The sequence below is a fragment of the Rutidosis leptorrhynchoides genome, chromosome 2, assembly GCF_046630445.1.
Source record: "Rutidosis leptorrhynchoides isolate AG116_Rl617_1_P2 chromosome 2, CSIRO_AGI_Rlap_v1, whole genome shotgun sequence".
Classification (NCBI taxonomy): domain Eukaryota; kingdom Viridiplantae; phylum Streptophyta; class Magnoliopsida; order Asterales; family Asteraceae; genus Rutidosis; species Rutidosis leptorrhynchoides.
The window spans coordinates 552,379,414-552,406,086 of record NC_092334.1 but is presented as its reverse complement, the minus strand read 5'-3'; the positions used below and the strand labels follow the sequence as shown (position 1 = coordinate 552,406,086).

The 26,673-nt window shown below is 35.5% G+C and overlaps 3 protein-coding genes across 3 annotated transcripts; 2 read left to right on the top strand and 1 right to left on the bottom strand.

Annotated features, from left to right (window-relative positions):
- The first annotated feature begins 7,946 nt into the window (after positions 1–7,946).
- On the top strand, positions 7,947–11,131 carry LOC139893077 (bifunctional aspartate aminotransferase and glutamate/aspartate-prephenate aminotransferase-like). The gene is made up of 9 exons (XM_071876212.1): positions 7,947–8,216; positions 8,908–9,239; positions 9,333–9,436; positions 9,517–9,765; positions 9,955–10,068; positions 10,173–10,256; positions 10,349–10,519; positions 10,613–10,726; positions 10,839–11,131. Exons 1-9 carry the CDS (start codon positions 8,065–8,067, stop codon positions 10,977–10,979), a joined length of 1,461 nt encoding a protein of 486 aa, XP_071732313.1. The 5' UTR covers positions 7,947–8,064; the 3' UTR covers positions 10,980–11,131.
- Positions 11,132–19,409: 8,278 nt separating this feature from the next.
- LOC139893075 (bifunctional aspartate aminotransferase and glutamate/aspartate-prephenate aminotransferase-like) lies at positions 19,410–22,595 on the top strand. The gene is made up of 9 exons (XM_071876211.1): positions 19,410–19,679; positions 20,372–20,703; positions 20,797–20,900; positions 20,981–21,229; positions 21,419–21,532; positions 21,637–21,720; positions 21,813–21,983; positions 22,077–22,190; positions 22,303–22,595. The coding sequence occupies exons 1-9, from the start codon at positions 19,528–19,530 to the stop codon at positions 22,441–22,443; spliced, it is 1,461 nt and encodes a 486-aa protein (XP_071732312.1). The 5' UTR covers positions 19,410–19,527; the 3' UTR covers positions 22,444–22,595.
- Positions 22,596–22,901: 306 nt separating this feature from the next.
- LOC139893074 (thioredoxin-like fold domain-containing protein MRL7L, chloroplastic) lies at positions 22,902–26,045 on the bottom strand. Its single transcript, XM_071876210.1, has 6 exons — positions 25,947–26,045; positions 25,521–25,723; positions 24,434–24,951; positions 24,211–24,292; positions 23,962–24,073; positions 22,902–23,210 (listed from the first exon to the last, which is right to left on the bottom strand). Exons 2-6 carry the CDS (start codon positions 25,662–25,664, stop codon positions 23,077–23,079), a joined length of 990 nt encoding a protein of 329 aa, XP_071732311.1. The 5' UTR covers positions 25,665–25,723; positions 25,947–26,045; the 3' UTR covers positions 22,902–23,076.
- Positions 26,046–26,673: the final 628 nt, after the last annotated feature.

Sequence of the window (26,673 nt, the reverse complement as noted above, 5' to 3'; positions counted from 1 at the left end):
GCGAACGGAGACAAGTCAAAGTATGCTTCGTGCACGTTGCAAGATGGTGCACTTACTTGGTGGAACAATTATGCTAAAGCAGAAGGAATAGATACGGCATATGATATCTCTTGGGAAGAACTGAAAACGATGCTAATCGAGGAGTACTGTCCTCGAAATGAGATCAGAAAAATGGAATCTGAGTTACGTAATCTGAAGGTTATCGGCGCGAATCTCAATAACTATGAAAAGCGTTTCATGGAACTAGCCTTGTTGTGTCCCGAATTGGTGCCAAATGAGAAACGAAAGATAGAAATTTATATTGACGGTTTATCGATCAATATCAAAGGAAATGTTACATCGTCCAAACCGAATACGATGCAGGAAGCCATGACAATGGCACACCAACTCATGGACCAGATCACAGAGAGTTCGATTAAGGCACCAATTACCGAAGTCAAGACAACTGAAGGAAAGAGGAAATGGGAAGACTATAAGGGTAAAAGTACTCACCTGAAGAAACAAGAAACTTTTAAAGGTAAACAAGATGGGGCAACTGCAAGTCCAAACTATAAGGGACCCCATCCGTTCTGCAAAAGATGTTACACACATCATACAGGTTATTGTCAAGTGGTCTGTGATAAGTGCAACAAGAAAGGACATGTGGCGAAAGATTGTTATGCCACCGTTTCTGAAGTAAAGACAAAACTCACCGATGTCAAGAAATGTTTTGGATGCGGGAAGTCTGGTCACTTTATAAATCAATGCCCTGATAAGGAGAAGAACAAAGAACCCGCACGTGGGAGGGCATTTAATGTTAGTGCCAGTAAAGCACGTGAGGATCCTAATCTTGTCACGGGTACGTTTACCGTTAATAATCAACTAGCTTCTATTATGTTTGATACGGGTGCTGATAGAAGTTATATGTGTAAAGACTTTAGTTTTAAACTAAAATGTGCATCATTACCTCTAGACGATAAATATACTATTGAATTAGCTAATGGTAAACTGATAAAAGCCGATAAAATTTGCCATGGTTGCGAAATGAATCTCGCTGGTGAAACCTTCAAAATCGATTTGATACCCGTAGAATTAGGAAGTTTTGACGTAATCGTTGGCATGGACTGGATGTCTAAAACAAGAGCGGAAGTTGTTTGCGCTGAGAAAGCAATCCGCATCCCTCGTAAGGATGAAACGTCATTAATGATTTATGGGGAGAAGAGCAACTTAAAGCTGAACTTTATCAGCTGTATGAAGGCCCAGAAACTTATAAGAAAAGGTTGTTATGCTATTCTGGCACATGTAAAGAAGATCGATACTGAAGAAAGATGCATTAATGACATGCCGGTTGTAAGAGAATATCCCGGAGTATTTCCAGAAGAATTACCGGGGCTACCTCCACACAGATGTGTAGAATTCCAGATTGATCTCATACCAGGAGCTGCACCTGTAGCCCGATCTCCATATAGACTTGCACCTTCAGAAATGCAAGAATTACAAGACCAGTTGCAAGAATTATCGGACCGTGGATTTATTCGTCCTAGTTTTTCACCTTGGGGTGCTCCTATTCTGTTCGTCAAGAAGAAGGATGGATCTATGAGAATGTGCATAGATTACCGAGAATTAAACAAATTAACGATCAAGAATCGGTACCCATTACCGAGGATTGATGATTTGTTTGATCAATTGCAAGGATCAAGTGTTTATTCTAAGATTGATCTACGCTCCGGATATCATCAGCTGAGAGTGAAGGAAGAAGATGTTCCTAAAACAGCGTTCAGAACCCGTTACGGTCACTATGAATTTTTAGTCATGCCTTTTGGATTGACTAATGCTCCAGCAGTATTCATGGATCTAATGAATCGCATCTGTAGACCGTATTTAGACAAATTTGTCATTGTTTTTATCGACGACATATTGATTTACTCGAAGAACAAGGAAGAACATGAGCAACACTTAAGACTGGTACTAGAGATACTCAAGAAAGAAGAATTGTACGCAAAATTTTCGAAGTGTGATTTCTGGTTACAAGAAGTACAATTTTTGGGCCATGTTGTCAGTAAACATGGAATTAAAGTTGACCCCGCCAAGATCGAAGCCATTAGTAAATGGGAAACACCGAAGACTCCAACACAAATCCGCCAATTCTTAGGTCTTGCTGGTTACTACTGAAGATTCATTCAAGATTTCTCTAGAATCGCCAAACCCTTAACTGCATTGACTCAAAAGGGAAAGAAGTATGATTGGTCCACGGAACAGGAATCCTCATTCCAGTTATTAAAGAAGAAGTTAACGTCTGCACCCATTTTGTCATTACCAGAAGGAAATGATGATTTCGTGATCTATTGTGATGCTTCACGCCAAGGTTTAGGATGTGTATTAATGCAACGCACAAAAGTCATCGCATATGCCTCACGACAACTAAAAATTCATGAAAAGAACTATACGACGCATGATTTAGAACTTGGAGCAGTAGTTTTTGCACTCAAAATATGGAGACACTATCTATATGGCACCAAGTGTACAGTGTACACCGACCATAAGAGTCTTCAGCATATTTTTGATCAAAAACAACTCAATATGAGGCAACGTCGCTGGGTAGAGTTGTTAAACGATTACGATTGTGAAATCCGTTACCACCCCGGAAAGGCTAATGTTGTAGCTGATGCCCTAAGTCGAAAAGAAAGAGTAAAACCTCTTAGGGTCCGAGCTTTGAATATTACAATTCGTACTGATCTCACAAAACAAATTCAAGCAGCACAGTTAGAGGCTTTAAAAGAAGAAAACAGAAAAGGCGAAATAAGCAAAGGGTTAGAAAAACAACTTGAAGAAAAAGCCGATGGAACCCTGTATTTTGCTGGTAGGATATGGGTACCAAAACATGGTAACCTAAGGCAACTAGTACTGGATGAAGCACACAAAACGAGGTACTCAATTCACCCAGGAAACGGAAAAATGTACCACGATCTCAAGAAGTTTTATTGGTGGCCTAATATGAAAACAGAAATTGCTACTTATGTAAGCAAATGTTTAACGTGTGCAAAGGTCAAAGCTGAGCACCAAAAGCCGTCAGGATTACTGCAACAACCAGAAATTCCGCAGTGGAAATGGGAAAGAATAACCATGGATTTCATTACGAAATTGCCAAGGACTGCAAGTAGTCATGATACTATTTGGGTGATAGTTGATCGTCTAACTAAATCAGCTCACTTTCTACCAATAAAGGAGACAGACAGTATGGAGAAATTAGCACGCCTATATTTGAAGGAAGTAGTTTCCAGGCATGGTGTACCCATCTCTATCATATCTGATCGCGACACCCGATTCACATCACGTTTCTGGCAGTCATTACAAAAAGCATTGGGAACTCGATTAGATATGAGCACCGCTTATCACCCACAGACAGATGGTCAAAGTGAAAGAACAATACAAACATTGGAAGACATGTTACGGGCATGCGTGATTGACTTTGGAACCAGTTGGGATCGACACTTACCGTTGGCAGAATTTTCATACAATAACAGCTATCATACGAGCATCAACGCAGCACCATTTGAAGCACTTTACGGTAGAAAGTGCAGATCTCCTATCTGTTGGAGTGAAGTAGGAGAAAGACAACTTACTGGACCAGAAATTATTCATGAAACCACCGAAAAGATCATTCAAATACAACAGCGATTGAAAACGGCCATGAGTCGCCAAAAGAGTTATGCTGATGTAAGAAGAAAACTGCTAGAATTTCAAGTGGGCGACAAAGTCATGTTGAAAGTGTCACCCTGGAAAGGCGTTGTACGATTCGGTAAACGAGGAAAGCTAAGTCCTAGGTATGTAGGACCCTTTGAAATCACCGAAAGAATTGGAACAGTTGCTTATCGATTAAAGCTACCGCAAGAACTTAGTAGTGTTCACAACACATTTCACGTGTCAAATTTGAAGAAATGTTTAGCTGAAGAGGATGTCGTAATTCCTCTTGACGAAATACGAATCAATGATAAACTCCATTTTATCGAAGAACCTATTGAAATCATGGACCGTGAGGTCAAACAATTAAAACAAAGCAAAATACCGATAGTTAGAGTTCGTTGGAACGCAAGACGAGGACCCGAGTTTACTTGGGAACGTGAAGATCAAATGAAGCAAAAGTATCCACATTTGTTCACTGATATCGCTCATAAAACAGGTACTACTCAAAATTTCGGGACGAAATTTTCTTTAACGGGGAGGTACTGTGATGACCCGAAAAATTTCGACTAATTTAAACCAATTCTCTTTATGATTTAATATTATGTAAATATACATATATGTATGTATATATATATATATATTATAAGATGTACAAGCAAAAACGACTTTCCTACAGTAAAACATTAATTGCTACAGTAAAAATGACTTTGCTACAGTAAAACACTATTTGCTACAGTGAAACCGTATTTTGCTACAGTGCTACAGTGAAAACGACTTTACTACAGTGATTTGCTACAGTAAAACACTATTTGCTACAGTAAACACTATTTGCTACAGTAAAACACTATTTGCTACAGTAACACTATTTGCTACAGTAAAACACTATTTGATGTCGGCGAACTAGCAAACAAAAACAGAAAAGGCGGCCATGCGATCGCATGGCAAAAACACTGAAAACTCATGCGATCGCATGAGCTACAGTAAATCGAAAAGTAATATAAATACGCAGTTTGTTCGACGGTATTTTTCACATTTCTCTTAATATTTATATTTATATTATAATTATAATTTTAAATTTAAGTTTAATAATAATAAGGTATATACGAGGGTGTTTTTAATTCGGGTTTCAAACCGCTTTAAGCTAAGGAAATATTGGGTATTGTTCGGGGTATTGTTCTTGAATCCAAGGCCAACCATACAGTCATCTACCATCATTACGTCTACGCAATTTGCCTACAATATTGAATCTCAATATTGAACTGTGAGTTATAGTCTCCCTTTTTAAATACTTTAAATATTTTTGGGCTGAGAATACATGCAATTTATTTTAAACGCAATAAGACACAAGTACATACAAAATTCTACACTGAGTTAAACCGAAAATCCCTTAGCTTTGGTAACTAGTAGCTGCCAGTACATAGGATATGGACTGGTGGGCGCGAATAATTGTATATGGATCCATAGGGCTTGACATCCCCGTCCGAGCTAGAGCGCTAGCCTTTTAACGGACGTATGTTATTTGAGTTTAAGACACGTTGGTTTGCGCGTATTAAAACGAATGGGGTAATTATCACTATAGCGTTAAGTTTAGTTACCAGGGTGCTCTGTTACGTAGAATCTATTGATAAACTTTTGATGAAATCTTGTGGTCTATCTTTATATATGTTTATGACTCGAGCAATTAAACCTATAACTCACCAACATTCGTGTTGACTTTTTAGCATGTTTTATTCTCAGGTCCTTAGAATGCTTCCGTTGTGATGTGCTTGTTGCCTGCATGGAGTCTCTCATGCTTTGTACAAAGTTTATTGCATTCAAAATAAAACTGCGTTGTGTAATAAATAATTGGACTGTGATGTCAACCTGTAAATTAAAGACTTATGTATTTCGGGGTTTTGCTTATACCTAAGCACTCGCCCACATGTTTATAACTTTCTATGTTTAGAAAGTCACTTATTTTAATGAATGCAATATTTTATCAAAACGTATCATATAGAGGTCAAAACCTCACTGTGGAATCAATGATTAACGTGCCGCGTCAATAGCGATTTTGGCGGGTCGTTACATGCGCGCCGCGCATATACCCGCGCGCCGCGCAGAATTAGAAATCCCAGATGTTTGCCTTCGTGGTTAAGTTCTGACCAGGATTTACACTTGGGTGCGCGCCGCGCAACCCATAGCGCGCCGCGCATCTGCCCAGCTCATTTTGTCTTTGTTTTTCATGTCACAAAAATGTTTCCCGCTTTACTATAACCCCGTTTACCATGAAACTTGACTATTATGCTCGTATATGACTTCTCATCATGAGAAAATTGTCGGACACCCGACCCGACCCCGTTGACTTTGACTTTGACCAAGTTTGACTTTTAGTCAAACTTAACCAAACGATTATACAATCGTTCTAACATGCTTAACTACTTGTGTCGTGCATGAAACTTGACAAATTGATCCACGTGCTATATTAATCGAGTCGTAACGAGCCATAGGACTAATTGAACATCTTTGACCCTTCGTGACTATCGTTATTGATACAACCTATTTGTTTAGGTCAAGACTAGCATTGTTTCTTGCACGTTTACTTGTCGAAGTACTTTGTGGTTCGTGCATACAAGGTGAGATCATAGTCCCACCTTTTCAACAACTTTTATACTTTTAAATCGTGGCTGAGAAAACATATACTTTGTTACATCTTGTACTACTTACTTTTATGTTTTGAACACAAGTGTGAAAACAAACATTCCACGTGCGAGTTAGAACAAAAATGCCTCAATTCGATTATCATTAGTTACACTTGCAGGGTGTAAGCGAGAACTTATATTGTGTGGCCATACGGGTTTAACAAACCCTCATTCGGACGGTTCGCTACCGTTATGCGGATGAAATATATTTTTGTGTTTTAGTGTGGGTTCTAGCACTGTGTGATGGGGTAACGTTGGTTAAGTTTTGATAATTGAGTGCTCGCGTATAACAACACTTTTGGAATGCAAATGATTTGGATAATCTACGTTATGGAAATACAAAATCTTGTGGTTCAAAAACAACGTTTAATACTTACTAAACCTATGATTTCACCAACGTTTTCGTTGACAGATTCTTCTATGTTTTCTCAGGTTTTGAATGCTTAGTGATACATGCTTCCGCACTCTTTTGATACTTGCTTGGATGTCGAGTATACATGCATTTTGGAGCATCTTTTGAACTTATTTAAACTGTGTCGCATAGTTTTCATTTGTACTTATAACGTTGTAACTTAACTTGTGGTCAATTATCCTTGTAAACTTTGAAACAATCTTTACACTTGAATGGATGCGACATATTTTGGGTCAAACGTCTGTTTTAAAGACTTATGACCAGGTAATGGGACCTACGTAGTCGACGCCGTCACTTGACGATATTTTGGGTCGCTACAATATTCATTTGAATCCTTAATTTAAATTGAGATCCAAAGGATAAATCTCAGCACTTAGATCATGTGATGGGCGAGACCATCATATGTTATTACCAGCCTTGGATCACATGTGATTAATGATCAAGATTAAACACAAAAATAAAGGAAGAGTAATCTGACAATCACATATGATTATATTAAATTTAAGGGCTACTAAACACATGTGATTGTCCCGTTCATCACATGATCCAAGGGGTGAGATTTATCCCTTGAATCTCACCTTAAATTAAGGATGCAAATGAATATTTAGCAACGATCAGATACAAAAACGATATACTCCATCCGTTCCAAAAAGAATGTCTGGTTTGATTTTTTATTGGATTTAAGATATATTAGTAAATTTTTTAATTTATCCATCATTTAATGTTGTTATAAAAAGTAAGTTATAAATTAATTGCTGAATTTTTAATAATAAAAAGGGTGTAACTGAAATTTTAGTGATTTTTTATTATTATTTAAAGTAAGGGACAATATTTTTGGGATAGACAAAAATAGTTAGGTAGAAAGTTTTTTTTTTAAACAGAGAGTATTTTTTATTGAAAAATTGAGAATTTTTTTTAGCAATTTGGCATTAAAACAAGGGAGGTGATCCTCACATACTGCATTTTGATCCATATATACCTAATTACCTAATATACACTTAATTATTCTTACAATAATAATACAATTTCAACTACCTAGATTAATTTAGAGACATAACTATAAATTTTATGATAAAAAATATACATAGATTAAAAATTGGTGTGTGAGGACCACATCGGTTAAAATACTAGTCTTATCATTAAAAAAATGAAAGAAAAAACAAACGACTCTGTTGACGTAAACATACACTGAATCAAACTCACCTACCCCTCGTTACCTAACTCCAACCCCCATTTTGCATAAATTAGGCAAATGATGATTCCACCTCAGATTCCAATTCCAATCCAAATTGTAGCAAAATTCAATTAAACATGTCTGCTCAAATTTATTCTACCATTTCTTCCACTTCATCATCCTCATTCAATCATCAATCTGCAGGTTTTGCTTTTGATTCTTCACTCAAATCAACAGTAACAACGGCACTCTCTTTTTCTTCCAAGTTGAACACCAATTTGTCAATCAAGTATGCTTACTTATTTTTACATTTTGATAATGCTATATTTCTTATTGGATTTTTCACTGCAACTTGCCTTCAATTATTAATTTTTTATTCAATTGACATTTTATTACGGAGTAGTTTTTATTTGGATATATAATTTACAAATTTTTTTTTTTTTTTTTCATTTCTTATAATTTTGACCTAATTTCCAAAAAAGGATGTCCTTTTTGCTTGAAACATATAGTTTTAAGGATGAGATATTGGATGAGTTTTAGTAGGAATCAAGTTTTACTTATATAATATAATCATACAGAATGATTAATGTTACTGAATTGATGCTGCAAAAATTGTGATATTTGAGTCCATGAATAATTGTTAAAAGCCTTAGATAGATAGTTTCACCTAAGTATACTATAGTATGTTAACACATTTAGGTGCTAATAATATACATTCCATCAGATTATGAAAACTCATATGCATGTTAAGATTAAATCCTACAGATCATTATCTGTCATTATTGTAGAATACACATACGAAAGAACATGAAACATTACTACTTCTCTTAATCGTTTTGAATATAAAGATGAAGATGAACTTTGTTATTATTTGAAATTTAATATCAGGTGGATTAAATAACATATTGTGGTGACCAATTCATGCTTCGATTATACCACAATAAAAGATTGATTCCGGTTTTATCTGTATTTTTGAGCAGATCTTTGGAGACTAGAAGACATAATAAGTCCTCTACAATTTGTTCAGCAGTTATATTAGAAAACAACTTTGACCAAATGGAACTTGATACCACTTTGAGCCCTAGAGTCAATTCCGTAAAGCCTTCGAAAACTGTCGCTATAACCGATCTAGCAACTGCCCTTGTAGAATCAGGTGTTCCCGTAATCCGTTTAGCTGCCGGAGAACCCGATTTTGACACACCGTCTGTTATTGCCGAAGCTGGAATAAACGCAATTCGTGAAGGTTATACACGGTACACTCCTAATGCCGGTACCCTTGAACTACGAACGGCAATATGTAACAAACTAAAAGGTAAGTTTCAATTTAGACATTACTGCATTGTTCTCATCCTTTAAGAAAGGATTAATAATTGATTTATAAAGCTTTAATTTTTTTTAATTGTAGACGAGAATGATCTTTTATACACACCTGAGCAGATTGTGGTCAGTAACGGGGCGAAACAGAGTATATTACAAGCGATTCTTGCCGTTTGTTCCCCAGGAGACGAGGTTGATTTCAATATACTTTTTGTCTTATATATTTTGATAAATAAATTTTGACAATTTCTTGCAAAATTTTATGTTTTCAGGTTATGATTCCAGCTCCGTTTTGGGTGAGTTATCCTGAAATGGCGAGGTTGGCTGATGCGACACCTGTGATTCTTCCTGCGAGCATCTCGGAAAATTTTCTGTTAGATCCGAAGCTTCTTGAATCTAAGCTTACTGAAAAGTCTCGTCTTCTAATTCTTTGTTCTCCGTCTAACCCAACGGGCTCGGTTTATCCTAAAGAATTGCTTGAAGAGATTGCTCGAGTTGTTGCAAAGCATCCTAGACTCTTGGTAAATTGACCAATAAACATTTTATCATTTTTATTTCAAGTTTGTATTTTAATTATAAATATGTAAATATCTATAGTTATGATAATGATAACAGTATAAAAGTCCAAGTTCATTTATAAGTTAATGGGTTGAAGTTGCCACCTTTAGCTCTAAACTAATTTGAACCTTATTGTTGTTGGTTTTATGTAGGTTCTCTCTGACGAAATATACGAGCACATAATATATGCTCCAGCTGTCCACACAAGCTTTGCATCTTTGCCTGGCATGTGGGAACGTACACTAACAGTCAACGGGTTCTCTAAGGTATATACTTGCGTTAATGGTCGGGTTTTTCACTAATATACTCAGAATGTTTTTTCTTATCATATTTTAATTAGCCATGGCTTAATAAATATGTCTTTGTGTAGGCTTTTGCAATGACTGGTTGGAGACTTGGATATATTGCTGGTCCTAAACACTTCATTGCTGCCTGTAACAAAATTCAAAGTCAGGTACATAATGTTTCATTAATAACTGTTTTGCATCTTATGTTTTGTCAAGTTTGATATTTTATGATACAATTTTTTTTTTTTTTTTCAATCAGTCTACTTCAGGTGCGAGTAGTATAGCTCAGAAGGCTGCAGTTGCTGCTTTAGCAATGGGATACGCAGGTGGAGAAGCTGTATCACATATGGTCAAAGCCTTTCGTGAACGACGCGATTTTTTGGTCTCGGCTTTTGGGGAATTAGACGGTGTCAAAATATCTGAACCTCAGGTACAATTATTATTTCGTTTGGCTTAAATGCATATAAAGGAACCAACTTTATATACAAATCTCACACATGGTTCTAACATTTGGTTTTTGCAGGGTGCTTTTTACCTATTTCTTGATTTCAGCTATTACTATGGTGTGGAGGTTGATGGGTTTGGTTTGATTAATGATTCAGAGTCTTTGTGCCGGTATTTGTTAGAACAGGGTCAGGTAATAATATATAACATACACTTTTTTTTAAGTCAAATGTTGGATTCAAACATCAAGTTGGAATCTTTTAGAAAAAATAAAGTAAGAAAACATAATGTCTTGAATTTCCCAGGTTGCCCTTGTACCCGGAGATGCATTTGGAGATGATACGTGCATCAGGATATCGTATGCAGCATCCCTCAACACGTTACAGGCCGCTTTTGAGAGGATTAAGAAAGCTGTTATTGCTCTCAAGCCCCCAGTATCTGTTTAAATATGTTCATTTACTGTGTGTGTCATTGATAATTTTATTTTGTAATTTGCATGAATTTTGTATTTTTATTATATATAATTGCTTGTGATGAATTTAGAGGTTGTATAGACCACGTATTTCTCTTGTTAATTTTTTCCGCACCTACAATAAATCGAAATTTTCACCTACAAAATCGTAGTATGCACATAATGCACATGCATATTAACGATAGGATATAGGTTGTATACAAGTTGATATTTTTAATATGTACATAATACATGCATTTAGATGATCATGTAACCCAGAAACATTAATATCCTGTAACTTAAGGTTTTGATCAATATTGACCAATAGTTTATTGCAAAAAATGGATAAAAAAAAAGTAGTGAGCAATCAAACTCTGTATGACAGTAATAAAAAAGATACCTGCAAACCATTAAATTAAATATCCAACATAAATGGCACAAGAACAAAATATAGACAATTCACCATATGATTATTCATTTCATTACCTTTTCAAAACATTCCTCATGCACTGTAAGGTTTACAACAAACTACAATTCACATTGACTAAGCCTTTTCAGGAGCTTAAGAAACAGATCTACCAGTATACAACTTTTCCTACGTAAAGTACAACTCGTGCAGTATGAACTTTCACAACTGTTTCTTGATGGTGAAACCGGGTATTGCCTCATTTATGATTCCGGAGGTATTTAAGCACAGTGGCTTAGCTCCTCCATAGTAAAAGAAAGCCATAATCTTTGACAACTCATCTGCCGTTCTTGTTTCTGTGTAAACCAACAAAACACAAATAAAAATTGCAATTAGAAACCCAAACCCGCAAAGTAATTTTTAGTAGGTTCAGATCCACTTTTCAACATGGTTTACTTATTAAGTAGAACCACACAATTTTGGACAAATTTTCCCTCCATGAGGAACCACACAAAATGCCTTGCGGTATTTTGTCATATGTTTAAATTTCTCACTGTTGTAAAAGTCGGCTGACGCGTCAGTTTGGGGACTAGCTTGTCCCGACTCCCCCAAACTGCCTTCACAGTCGGTCAAAGCTAAAAAGTCGGGATTGAGTTGGTCAAAGTCAAAGTTAGGTAAAAAAAGTTGTATCTTTTAAGATCAAATTTTGTACCATATAATTTTGTTCAAATATTAATGTTTTACATTTGACATATTTATGTGTATACATGTAGTATATATATGCTTAAGTTATTTATTACTAAAAGTCAATGTTGGTCAATGCCTGACTCATCCCCGCCTCATTCCCGACTCGTCCCCGACTCGTCCCTCCAATGTTAGTGCCAGTAAAGCACGTGAGGATCCTAATCTTGTCACGGGTACGTTTACCGTTAATAATCAACTAGCTTCTATTATGTTTGATACGGGTGCTGATAGAAGTTATATGTGTAAAGACTTTAGTTTTAAACTAAAATGTGCATCATTACCTCTAGACGATAAATATACTATTGAATTAGCTAATGGTAAACTGATAAAAGCCGATAAAATTTGCCATGGTTGCGAAATGAATCTCGCTGGTGAAACCTTCAAAATCGATTTGATACCCGTAGAATTAGGAAGTTTTGACGTAATCGTTGGCATGGACTGGATGTCTAAAACAAGAGCGGAAGTTGTTTGCGCTGAGAAAGCAATCCGCATCCCTCGTAAGGATGAAACGTCATTAATGATTTATGGGGAGAAGAGCAACTTAAAGCTGAACTTTATCAGCTGTATGAAGGCCCAGAAACTTATAAGAAAAGGTTGTTATGCTATTCTGGCACATGTAAAGAAGATCGATACTGAAGAAAGATGCATTAATGACATGCCGGTTGTAAGAGAATATCCCGGAGTATTTCCAGAAGAATTACCGGGGCTACCTCCACACAGATGTGTAGAATTCCAGATTGATCTCATACCAGGAGCTGCACCTGTAGCCCGATCTCCATATAGACTTGCACCTTCAGAAATGCAAGAATTACAAGACCAGTTGCAAGAATTATCGGACCGTGGATTTATTCGTCCTAGTTTTTCACCTTGGGGTGCTCCTATTCTGTTCGTCAAGAAGAAGGATGGATCTATGAGAATGTGCATAGATTACCGAGAATTAAACAAATTAACGATCAAGAATCGGTACCCATTACCGAGGATTGATGATTTGTTTGATCAATTGCAAGGATCAAGTGTTTATTCTAAGATTGATCTACGCTCCGGATATCATCAGCTGAGAGTGAAGGAAGAAGATGTTCCTAAAACAGCGTTCAGAACCCGTTACGGTCACTATGAATTTTTAGTCATGCCTTTTGGATTGACTAATGCTCCAGCAGTATTCATGGATCTAATGAATCGCATCTGTAGACCGTATTTAGACAAATTTGTCATTGTTTTTATCGACGACATATTGATTTACTCGAAGAACAAGGAAGAACATGAGCAACACTTAAGACTGGTACTAGAGATACTCAAGAAAGAAGAATTGTACGCAAAATTTTCGAAGTGTGATTTCTGGTTACAAGAAGTACAATTTTTGGGCCATGTTGTCAGTAAACATGGAATTAAAGTTGACCCCGCCAAGATCGAAGCCATTAGTAAATGGGAAACACCGAAGACTCCAACACAAATCCGCCAATTCTTAGGTCTTGCTGGTTACTACCGAAGATTCATTCAAGATTTCTCTAGAATCGCCAAACCCTTAACTGCATTGACTCAAAAGGGAAAGAAGTATGATTGGTCCACGGAACAGGAATCCTCATTCCAGTTATTAAAGAAGAAGTTAACGTCTGCACCCATTTTGTCATTACCAGAAGGAAATGATGATTTCGTGATCTATTGTGATGCTTCACGCCAAGGTTTAGGATGTGTATTAATGCAACGCACAAAAGTCATCGCATATGCCTCACGACAACTAAAAATTCATGAAAAGAACTATACGACGCACGATTTAGAACTTGGAGCAGTAGTTTTTGCACTCAAAATATGGAGACACTATCTATATGGCACCAAGTGTACAGTGTACACCGACCATAAGAGTCTTCAGCATATTTTTGATCAAAAACAACTCAATATGAGGCAACGTCGCTGGGTAGAGTTGTTAAACGATTACGATTGTGAAATCCGTTACCACCCCGGAAAGGCTAATGTTGTAGCTGATGCCCTAAGTCGAAAAGAAAGAGTAAAACCTCTTAGGGTCCGAGCTTTGAATATTACAATTCGTACTGATCTCACAAAACAAATTCAAGCAGCACAGTTAGAGGCTTTAAAAGAAGAAAACAGAAAAGGCGAAATAAGCAAAGGGTTAGAAAAACAACTTGAAGAAAAAGCCGATGGAACCCTGTATTTTGCTGGTAGGATATGGGTACCAAAACATGGTAACCTAAGGCAACTAGTACTGGATGAAGCACACAAAACGAGGTACTCAATTCACCCAGGAAACGGAAAAATGTACCACGATCTCAAGAAGTTTTATTGGTGGCCTAATATGAAAACAGAAATTGCTACTTATGTAAGCAAATGTTTAACGTGTGCAAAGGTCAAAGCTGAGCACCAAAAGCCGTCAGGATTACTGCAACAACCAGAAATTCCGCAGTGGAAATGGGAAAGAATAACCATGGATTTCATTACGAAATTGCCAAGGACTGCAAGTAGTCATGATACTATTTGGGTGATAGTTGATCGTCTAACTAAATCAGCTCACTTTCTACCAATAAAGGAGACAGACAGTATGGAGAAATTAGCACGCCTATATTTGAAGGAAGTAGTTTCCAGGCATGGTGTACCCATCTCTATCATATCTGATCGCGACACCCGATTCACATCACGTTTCTGGCAGTCATTACAAAAAGCATTGGGAACTCGATTAGATATGAGCACCGCTTATCACCCACAGACAGATGGTCAAAGTGAAAGAACAATACAAACATTGGAAGACATGTTACGGGCATGCGTGATTGACTTTGGAACCAGTTGGGATCGACACTTACCGTTGGCAGAATTTTCATACAATAACAGCTATCATACGAGCATCAACGCAGCACCATTTGAAGCACTTTACGGTAGAAAGTGCAGATCTCCTATCTGTTGGAGTGAAGTAGGAGAAAGACAACTTACTGGACCAGAAATTATTCATGAAACCACCGAAAAGATCATTCAAATACAACAGCGATTGAAAACGGCCATGAGTCGCCAAAAGAGTTATGCTGATGTAAGAAGAAAACTGCTAGAATTTCAAGTGGGCGACAAAGTCATGTTGAAAGTGTCACCCTGGAAAGGCGTTGTACGATTCGGTAAACGAGGAAAGCTAAGTCCTAGGTATGTAGGACCCTTTGAAATCACCGAAAGAATTGGAACAGTTGCTTATCGATTAAAGCTACCGCAAGAACTTAGTAGTGTTCACAACACATTTCACGTGTCAAATTTGAAGAAATGTTTAGCTGAAGAGGATGTCGTAATTCCTCTTGACGAAATACGAATCAATGATAAACTCCATTTTATCGAAGAACCTATTGAAATCATGGACCGTGAGGTCAAACAATTAAAACAAAGCAAAATACCGATAGTTAGAGTTCGTTGGAACGCAAGACGAGGACCCGAGTTTACTTGGGAACGTGAAGATCAAATGAAGCAAAAGTATCCACATTTGTTCACTGATATCGCTCATAAAACAGGTACTACTCAAAATTTCGGGACGAAATTTTCTTTAACGGGGAGGTACTGTGATGACCCGAAAAATTTCGACTAATTTAAACCAATTCTCTTTATGATTTAATATTATGTAAATATACATATATGTATGTATATATATATATATATTATAAGATGTACAAGCAAAAACGACTTTCCTACAGTAAAACATTAATTGCTACAGTAAAAATGACTTTGCTACAGTAAAACACTATTTGCTACAGTGAAACCGTATTTTGCTACAGTGCTACAGTGAAAACGACTTTACTACAGTGATTTGCTACAGTAAAACACTATTTGCTACAGTAACACTATTTGCTACAGTAAAACACTATTTGCTACAGTAACACTATTTGCTACAGTAAAACACTATTTGATGTCGGCGAACTAGCAAACAAAAACAGAAAAGGCGGCCATGCGATCGCATGGCAAAAACACTGAAAACTCATGCGATCGCATGAGCTACAGTAAATCGAAAAGTAATATAAATACGCAGTTTGTTCGACGGTATTTTTCACATTTCTCTTAATATTTATATTTATATTATAATTATAATTTTAAATTTAAGTTTAATAATAATAAGGTATATACGAGGGTGTTTTTAATTCGGGTTTCAAACCGCTTTAAGCTAAGGAAATATTGGGTATTGTTCGGGGTATTGTTCTTGAATCCAAGGCCAACCATACAGTCATCTACCATCATTACGTCTACGCAATTTGCCTACAATATTGAATCTCAATATTGAACTGTGAGTTATAGTCTCCCTTTTTAAATACTTTAAATATTTTTGGGCTGAGAATACATGCAATTTATTTTAAACGCAATAAGACACAAGTACATACAAAATTCTACACTGAGTTAAACCGAAAATCCCTTAGCTTTGGTAACTAGTAGCTGCCAGTACATAGGATATGGACTGGTGGGCGCGAATAATTGTATATGGATCCATAGGGCTTGACATCCCCGTCCGAGCTAGAGCGCTAGCCTTTTAACGGACGTATGTTATTTGAGTTTAAGACACGTTGGTTTGCGCGTATTAAAACGAATGGGGTAATTATCACTATAGCGTTAAGTTTAGTTACCAGGGTGCTCTGTTACGTAGAATCTATTGATAAACTTTTGATGAAATCTTGTGGTCTATCTTTATATATGTTTATGACTCGAGCAATTAAACCTATAACTCACCAACATTCGTGTTGACTTTTTAGCATGTTTTATTCTCAGGTCCTTAGAATGCTTCCGTTGTGATGTGCTTGTTGCCTGCATGGAGTCTCTCATGCTTTGTACAAAGTTTATTGCATTCAAAATAAAACTGCGTTGTGTAATAAATAATTGGACTGTGATGTCAACCTGTAAATTAAAGACTTATGTATTTCGGGGTTTTGCTTATACCTAAGCACTCGCCCACATGTTTATAACTTTCTATGTTTAGAAAGTCACTTATTTTAATGAATGCAATATTTTATCAAAACGTATCATATAGAGGTCAAAACCTCACTGTGGAATCAATGATTAACGTGCCGCGTCAATAGCGATTTTGGCGGGTCGTTACATGCGCGCCGCGCATATACCCGCGCGCCGCGCAGAATTAGAAATCCCAGATGTTTGCCTTCGTGGTTAAGTTCTGACCAGGATTTACACTTGGGTGCGCGCCGCGCAACCCATAGCGCGCCGCGCATCTGCCCAGCTCATTTTGTCTTTGTTTTTCATGTCACAAAAATGTTTCCCGCTTTACTATAACCCCGTTTACCATGAAACTTGACTATTATGCTCGTATATGACTTCTCATCATGAGAAAATTGTCGGACACCCGACCCGACCCCGTTGACTTTGACTTTGACCAAGTTTGACTTTTAGTCAAACTTAACCAAACGATTATACAATCGTTCTAACATGCTTAACTACTTGTGTCGTGCATGAAACTTGACAAATTGATCCACGTGCTATATTAATCGAGTCGTAACGAGCCATAGGACTAATTGAACATCTTTGACCCTTCGTGACTATCGTTATTGATACAACCTATTTGTTTAGGTCAAGACTAGCATTGTTTCTTGCACGTTTACTTGTCGAAGTACTTTGTGGTTCGTGCATACAAGGTGAGATCATAGTCCCACCTTTTCAACAACTTTTATACTTTTAAATCGTGGCTGAGAAAACATATACTTTGTTACATCTTGTACTACTTACTTTTATGTTTTGAACACAAGTGTGAAAACAAACATTCCACGTGCGAGTTAGAACAAAAATGCCTCAATTCGATTATCATTAGTTACACTTGCAGGGTGTAAGCGAGAACTTATATTGTGTGGCCATACGGGTTTAACAAACCCTCATTCGGACGGTTCGCTACCGTTATGCGGATGAAATATATTTTTGTGTTTTAGTGTGGGTTCTAGCACTGTGTGATGGGGTAACGTTGGTTAAGTTTTGATAATTGAGTGCTCGCGTATAACAACACTTTTGGAATGCAAATGATTTGGATAATCTACGTTATGGAAATACAAAATCTTGTGGTTCAAAAACAACGTTTAATACTTACTAAACCTATGATTTCACCAACGTTTTCGTTGACAGATTCTTCTATGTTTTCTCAGGTTTTGAATGCTTAGTGATACATGCTTCCGCACTCTTTTGATACTTGCTTGGATGTCGAGTATACATGCATTTTGGAGCATCTTTTGAACTTATTTAAACTGTGTCGCATAGTTTTCATTTGTACTTATAACGTTGTAACTTAACTTGTGGTCAATTATCCTTGTAAACTTTGAAACAATCTTTACACTTGAATGGATGCGACATATTTTGGGTCAAACGTCTGTTTTAAAGACTTATGACCAGGTAATGGGACCTACGTAGTCGACGCCGTCACTTGACGATATTTTGGGTCGCTACAATATTCATTTGAATCCTTAATTTAAATTGAGATCCAAAGGATAAATCTCAGCACTTAGATCATGTGATGGGCGAGACCATCATATGTTATTACCAGCCTTGGATCACATGTGATTAATGATCAAGATTAAACACAAAAATAAAGGAAGAGTAATCTGACAATCACATATGATTATATTAAATTTAAGGGCTACTAAACACATGTGATTGTCCCGTTCATCACATGATCCAAGGGGTGAGATTTATCCCTTGAATCTCACCTTAAATTAAGGATGCAAATGAATATTTAGCAACGATCAGATACAAAAACGATATACTCCATCCGTTCCAAAAAGAATGTCTGATTTTTTATTGGATTTAAGATATATTAGTAAATTTTTTAATTTATCCATCATTTAATGTTGTTATAAAAAGTAAGTTATAAATTAATTGCTGAATTTTTAATAATAAAAAGGGTGTAACTGAAATTTTAGTGATTTTTTATTATTATTTAAAGTAAGGGACAATATTTTTGGGATAGACAAAAATAGTTAGGTAGAAAGTTTTTTTTTTAAACAGAGAGTATTTTTTATTGAAAAATTGAGAATTTTTTTTAGCAATTTGGCATTAAAACAAGGGAGGTGATCCTCACATACTGCATTTTGATCCATATATACCTAATTACCTAATATACACTTAATTATTCTTACAATAATAATACAATTTCAACTACCTAGATTAATTTAGAGACATAACTATAAATTTTATGATAAAAAATATACATAGATTAAAAATTGGTGTGTGAGGACCACATCGGTTAAAATACTAGTCTTATCATTAAAAAAATGAAAGAAAAAACAAACGACTCTGTTGACGTAAACATACACTGAATCAAACTCACCTACCCCTCGTTACCTAACTCCAACCCCCATTTTGCATAAATTAGGCAAATGATGATTCCACCTCAGATTCCAATTCCAATCCAAATTGTAGCAAAATTCAATTAAACATGTCTGCTCAAATTTATTCTACCATTTCTTCCACTTCATCATCCTCATTCAATCATCAATCTGCAGGTTTTGCTTTTGATTCTTCACTCAAATCAACAGTAACAACGGCACTCTCTTTTTCTTCCAAGTTGAACACCAATTTGTCAATCAAGTATGCTTACTTATTTTTACATTTTGATAATGCTATATTTCTTATTGGATTTTTCACTGCAACTTGCCTTCAATTATTAATTTTTTATTCAATTGACATTTTATTACGGAGTAGTTTTTATTTGGATATATAATTTACAAATTTTTTTTTTTTTTTTTTCATTTCTTATAATTTTGACCTAATTTCCAAAAAAGGATGTCCTTTTTGCTTGAAACATATAGTTTTAAGGATGAGATATTGGATGAGTTTTAGTAGGAATCAAGTTTTACTTATATAATATAATCATACAGAATGATTAATGTTACTGAATTGATGCTGCAAAAATTGTGATATTTGAGTCCATGAATAATTGTTAAAAGCCTTAGATAGATAGTTTCACCTAAGTATACTATAGTATGTTAACACATTTAGGTGCTAATAATATACATTCCATCAGATTATGAAAACTCATATGCATGTTAAGATTAAATCCTACAGATCATTATCTGTCATTATTGTAGAATACACATACGAAAGAACATGAAACATTACTACTTCTCTTAATCGTTTTGAATATAAAGATGAAGATGAACTTTGTTATTATTTGAAATTTAATATCAGGTGGATTAAATAACATATTGTGGTGACCAATTCATGCTTCGATTATACCACAATAAAAGATTGATTCCGGTTTTATCTGTATTTTTGAGCAGATCTTTGGAGACTAGAAGACATAATAAGTCCTCTACAATTTGTTCAGCAGTTATATTAGAAAACAACTTTGACCAAATGGAACTTGATACCACTTTGAGCCCTAGAGTCAATTCCGTAAAGCCTTCGAAAACTGTCGCTATAACCGATCTAGCAACTGCCCTTGTAGAATCAGGTGTTCCCGTAATCCGTTTAGCTGCCGGAGAACCCGATTTTGACACACCGTCTGTTATTGCCGAAGCTGGAATAAACGCAATTCGTGAAGGTTATACACGGTACACTCCTAATGCCGGTACCCTTGAACTACGAACGGCAATATGTAACAAACTAAAAGGTAAGTTTCAATTTAGACATTACTGCATTGTTCTCATCCTTTAAGAAAGGATTAATAATTGATTTATAAAGCTTTAATTTTTTTTAATTGTAGACGAGAATGATCTTTTATACACACCTGAGCAGATTGTGGTCAGTAACGGGGCGAAACAGAGTATATTACAAGCGATTCTTGCCGTTTGTTCCCCAGGAGACGAGGTTGATTTCAATATACTTTTTGTCTTATATATTTTGATAAATAAATTTTGACAATTTCTTGCAAAATTTTATGTTTTCAGGTTATGATTCCAGCTCCGTTTTGGGTGAGTTATCCTGAAATGGCGAGGTTGGCTGATGCGACACCTGTGATTCTTCCTGCGAGCATCTCGGAAAATTTTCTGTTAGATCCGAAGCTTCTTGAATCTAAGCTTACTGAAAAGTCTCGTCTTCTAATTCTTTGTTCTCCGTCTAACCCAACGGGCTCGGTTTATCCTAAAGAATTGCTTGAAGAGATTGCTCGAGTTGTTGCAAAGCATCCTAGACTCTTGGTAAATTGACCAATAAACATTTTATCATTTTTATTTCAAGTTTGTATTTTAATTATAAATATGTAAATATCTATAGTTATGATAATGATAACAGTATAAAAGTCCAAGTTCATTTATAAGTTAATGGGTTGAAGTTGCCACCTTTAGCTCTAAACTAATTTGAACCTTATTGTTGTTGGTTTTATGTAGGTTCTCTCTGACGAAATATACGAGCACATAATATATGCTCCAGCTGTCCACACAAGCTTTGCATCTTTGCCTGGCATGTGGGAACGTACACTAACAGTCAACGGGTTCTCTAAGGTATATACTTGCGTTAATGGTCGGGTTTTTCACTAATATACTCAGAATGTTTTTTCTTATCATATTTTAATTAGCCATGGCTTAATAAATATGTCTTTGTGTAGGCTTTTGCAATGACTGGTTGGAGACTTGGATATATTGCTGGTCCTAAACACTTCATTGCTGCCTGTAACAAAATTCAAAGTCAGGTACATAATGTTTCATTAATAACTGTTTTGCATCTTATGTTTTGTCAAGTTTGATATTTTATGATACAATTTTTTTTTTTTTTTTCAATCAGTCTACTTCAGGTGCGAGTAGTATAGCTCAGAAGGCTGCAGTTGCTGCTTTAGCAATGGGATACGCAGGTGGAGAAGCTGTATCACATATGGTCAAAGCCTTTCGTGAACGACGCGATTTTTTGGTCTCGGCTTTTGGGGAATTAGACGGTGTCAAAATATCTGAACCTCAGGTACAATTATTATTTCGTTTGGCTTAAATGCATATAAAGGAACCAACTTTATATACAAATCTCACACATGGTTCTAACATTTGGTTTTTGCAGGGTGCTTTTTACCTATTTCTTGATTTCAGCTATTACTATGGTGTGGAGGTTGATGGGTTTGGTTTGATTAATGATTCAGAGTCTTTGTGCCGGTATTTGTTAGAACAGGGTCAGGTAATAATATATAACATACACTTTTTTTTAAGTCAAATGTTGGATTCAAACATCAAGTTGGAATCTTTTAGAAAAAATAAAGTAAGAAAACATAATGTCTTGAATTTCCCAGGTTGCCCTTGTACCCGGAGATGCATTTGGAGATGATACGTGCATCAGGATATCGTATGCAGCATCCCTCAACACGTTACAGGCCGCTTTTGAGAGGATTAAGAAAGCTGTTATTGCTCTCAAGCCCCCAGTATCTGTTTAAATATGTTCATTTACTGTGTGTGTCATTGATAATTTTATTTTGTAATTTGCATGAATTTTGTATTTTTATTATATATAATTGCTTGTGATGAATTTAGAGGTTGTATAGACCACGTATTTCTCTTGTTAATTTTTTCCGCACCTACAATAAATCGAAATTTTCACCTACAAAATCGTAGTATGCACATAATGCACATGCATATTAACGATAGGATATAGGTTGTATACAAGTTGATATTTTTAATATGTACATAATACATGCATTTAGATGATCATGTAACCCAGAAACATTAATATCCTGTAACTTAAGGTTTTGATCAATATTGACCAATAGTTTATTGCAAAAAATGGATAAAAAAAAAGTAGTGAGCAATCAAACTCTGTATGACAGTAATAAAAAAGATACCTGCAAACCATTAAATTAAATATCCAACATAAATGGCACAAGAACAAAATATAGACAATTCACCATATGATTATTCATTTCATTACCTTTTCAAAACATTCCTCATGCACTGTAAGGTTTACAACAAACTACAATTCACATTGACTAAGCCTTTTCAGGAGCTTAAGAAACAGATCTACCAGTATACAACTTTTCCTACGTAAAGTACAACTCGTGCAGTATGAACTTTCACAACTGTTTCTTGATGGTGAAACCGGGTATTGCCTCATTTATGATTCCGGAGGTATTTAAGCACAGTGGCTTAGCTCCTCCATAGTAAAAGAAAGCCATAATCTTTGACAACTCATCTGCCGTTCTTGTTTCTGTGTAAACCAACAAAACACAAATAAAAATTGCAATTAGAAACCCAAACCCGCAAAGTAATTTTTAGTAGGTTCAGATCCACTTTTCAACATGGTTTACTTATTAAGTAGAACCACACAATTTTGGACAAATTTTCCCTCCATGAGGAACCACACAAAATGCCTTGCGGTATTTTGTCATATGTTTAAATTTCTCACTGTTGTAAAAGTCGGCTGACGCGTCAGTTTGGGGACTAGCTTGTCCCGACTCCCCCAAACTGCCTTCACAGTCGGTCAAAGCTAAAAAGTCGGGATTGAGTTGGTCAAAGTCAAAGTTAGGTAAAAAAAGTTGTATCTTTTAAGATCAAATTTTGTACCATATAATTTTGTTCAAATATTAATGTTTTACATTTGACATATTTATGTGTATACATGTAGTATATATATGCTTAAGTTATTTATTACTAAAAGTCAATGTTGGTCAATGCCTGACTCATCCCCGCCTCATTCCCGACTCGTCCCCGACTCGTCCCTCCAAGGTTTTGCGACAGACTCTAACCCGACTCACGACTTATACAACCTTGAAACTTCTTATATTGTATACCCACAACTTTGATGTGATAAGCAGAGAATATAACAGTAAGATCAAGAAGTATGTTAATTAAGGTTTTATTTTTAATGATAATCTGACCAAACACATATCCTTTGTCCAAAATCATAAAACCCGAAGGCAATAAACTAAGATAATGTACTTCGAACATATTATTGGTACCTTTTTCACGATGTAAGATCTTCCCAGTTTTTGTAAATATGAGCTCCGGGAACACTGAAACTCCCAGTGTTGATACTAGGTCACACTCAACAACAGCATCAATCGCAATACACTGATACAAACACAATGTTACTTCCAATAAATGCATACAATGTATATAAAAGTAACACACACACACACACACACACACACACACACACACACACACATTTATGTGCAATGTAGGAGAGGGAATGAATTTTTGCTTACTCTTGGTGATGGTATCCTGCAATCCCATATAAGTTGTATCGCTTTCTCCAATTGATCACGTACCATTTCATTTTCCTTTGGCCTGCAATAATAATAAAATACAATCTCAACAATGTTTGACCCAAACCAGTTTTGACCCATCGCCAACCCACCCATTTTGCCACCTCTAGATGAAAGTGGTAAAGGTAAAAATCCATGAAGGAGCCGATATACAAACACTAACCTTCTATATCGATTATGCACAAGAACAATCAATGGGCTAAGGTCTGAAAATACAGTATCCTCCCATTCTGCAGATGTAATATCTTTAACGGCCCGAATATCTTGCCAATTAACTTCATTCTCACTATCATAACCATCGTCATCATCTTTTTTAACATTCTTAACACTCATTTTATCAAAAAACTGACTAAAATTGAAACCCCGTCCATCGGCATCTTCAGGCCAATCGGGATCTTCTTCATCGACAACAAGGGGATAATCGGTTAAAAGCTTTTGCATCTTTTTTCTTCTTTCTTCAGGATCAGATTCTTCTTCAACCTCGGGGTTCATTTCGATCATTTGTCTAATCTTCTTCCTGAATTCTTTCCTCTCATCCTCATCCATTTCGAAATCGTCATCATCATCATCACTTTGATCCATATTGCTTGATCTTTTTACTTTTTCTTTTTTATCATCATCATGATCTAAGCTTTCTTCGACTTTAGAAGCTCTTAATCTACAAATGCTTGAACTTTTATCCTATTTTTGCAATCCAATAACAACATTAATAGTAATACTTCAAAGTAACAGTAAAAAAAAAAAAAAAAAAAGATTTCGGAGGTTCTACACATTAAAAACAAACTTCAGCTTACTTTCTTGATGTGAACTCAAATGTATGCACAGTTATGGCACGTGTAGTTAGTTAGTAGTTGAAAGTTAGTTACAAATGTAAACAGAATTCAGTTACAAATTAGATCATAGTGGCTACAAATAGATTGTTCAAGTGTAATATAAGTCATTCAGAAATAATAACAAACTTTCTCTCCCAAATTCTGTAATAATAACAATAACAATTCAACTACTTTTTCGAAATCGAGTTCTGTACTAATAACAATTCAACTACATTTTCGAATTCATGTTCTGTTCTTGATTATCTAACTCCAATTCGATTAAGAGAATTTCTTTGATTCATTGAAATTTAAGAAGTTCACATCATTTCTACTCAATAACCCAAACAAAACATAACCAAATTCAACCCGTTTAGTAGTGAATGGGTCACAAATTAGGGCTAAACAAGTGAATCTAAGCTGAAAAGAGCAGAATTGTACCCGAAAAGGCGCCCTGGCCGAACGAATGCTTGAAAAAGGAAGATTATCAAATGAAAGACAAGCTTTTGATGTATTCTCCTTTGTATATACAGATTTTGATTGTGATAATGACCCAAAACTTAATCCTGTAAACTTTAACAACATTTTTTTACAAATTAATCCAATTTCCAACTCCCTCTGGCTTGAACTTTAAACCCAAAACCCTGAAAATAATCAATAAACATAATTAGTTAATGACATACTTTAAAAAATTGAGAAATAATTAGCAAAAAAAAATTCGCATAAATCAAATTTGGCAAAAAGAGATAAATAATTAGCACAAAATCAATCGATTACAGTGTTTAAATATATAGATATAGATAAAATTATTATTATTATTGCACACGATAAAATATAGCAAATGGTATCAGCATACAGGAAACATACCTTGGTATGTATGAGAAAACAAGAGAAGATGATAAACCCTTTTGAATGATAAACCACTTAATTAACTAATGCTTGATTGGTTCATTTTATTGGGCTCATAAAGAAAACCCAAAATCTTATTTGGGCCAGAAGTATATGGTTGTCCCGTTGGGTATCTTTTATCTGTTTGATTTCCATTCAATGGCTATAATTAGAATCCCACAAATTGTTGTAAGCAGATAATTATGTTACAAAACTTAATTCCAGGGCCGGATATTGGGGCGTAGAAGATGTGCAATGGCATAGGTTTCAATATTTAATAGAGTTCAAAAATATAGCCCAACATTATATACGTAGATAAATTTTATTTAGAATTACGTTTTCTATAATCGTTATTTTGATTGATGCAAATACTTATAACTTTTTTATTATCATTGAATATTTTTTATTATATATGAAATAATTTTCTATATAAAATATTCATTTTTATTTATTAGATATAACCCATAAATTTGACAAAAGGGTCATCTTAATATTCTACTATGATTTACAAAGTTGAGACCTCATCAAATCTTTGATAGTCAGTGAATAAATAATAATAATAATAACAACAATAATAATAACAATAATAAATCTCCTTTCATGGGTGGAGAAATCTACACATGGGTAAAGAATCGAATTTCTTTTATTTTAGGGTCAAGATGGATTGTTTACGTTTCATCTCTTTCATACCTCACATGTGCGAGAT

Excerpts from the sequence above, each read along its gene's own strand:
- LOC139893077 (XM_071876212.1), top strand. The coding sequence starts at position 8,065 with ATGTCTGCTCAAATTTATTCTACCATTTCTTCCACTTCATCATCCTCA. Across the intron at positions 9,766-9,954 it reads CAAAGCATCCTAGACTCTTG|GTTCTCTCTGACGAAATATA; the intron begins GTAAATTGACCA and ends GGTTTTATGTAG. Across the intron at positions 10,257-10,348 it reads GTAACAAAATTCAAAGTCAG|TCTACTTCAGGTGCGAGTAG; the intron begins GTACATAATGTT and ends TTTTTCAATCAG.
- LOC139893074 (XM_071876210.1), bottom strand. The coding sequence starts at position 25,664 with ATGTTGTTAAAGTTTACAGGATTAAGTTTTGGGTCATTATCACAATCA. Across the intron at positions 24,952-25,520 it reads CGGCCAGGGCGCCTTTTCGG|GATAAAAGTTCAAGCATTTG; the intron begins GTACAATTCTGC and ends TTGCAAAAATAG. Across the intron at positions 23,211-23,961 it reads GATCTTACATCGTGAAAAAG|AAACAAGAACGGCAGATGAG; the intron begins GTACCAATAATA and ends TGGTTTACACAG.
- LOC139893075 (XM_071876211.1), top strand. The coding sequence starts at position 19,528 with ATGTCTGCTCAAATTTATTCTACCATTTCTTCCACTTCATCATCCTCA. Across the intron at positions 20,704-20,796 it reads AATATGTAACAAACTAAAAG|ACGAGAATGATCTTTTATAC; the intron begins GTAAGTTTCAAT and ends TTTTAATTGTAG. Across the intron at positions 22,191-22,302 it reads ATTTGTTAGAACAGGGTCAG|GTTGCCCTTGTACCCGGAGA; the intron begins GTAATAATATAT and ends TGAATTTCCCAG.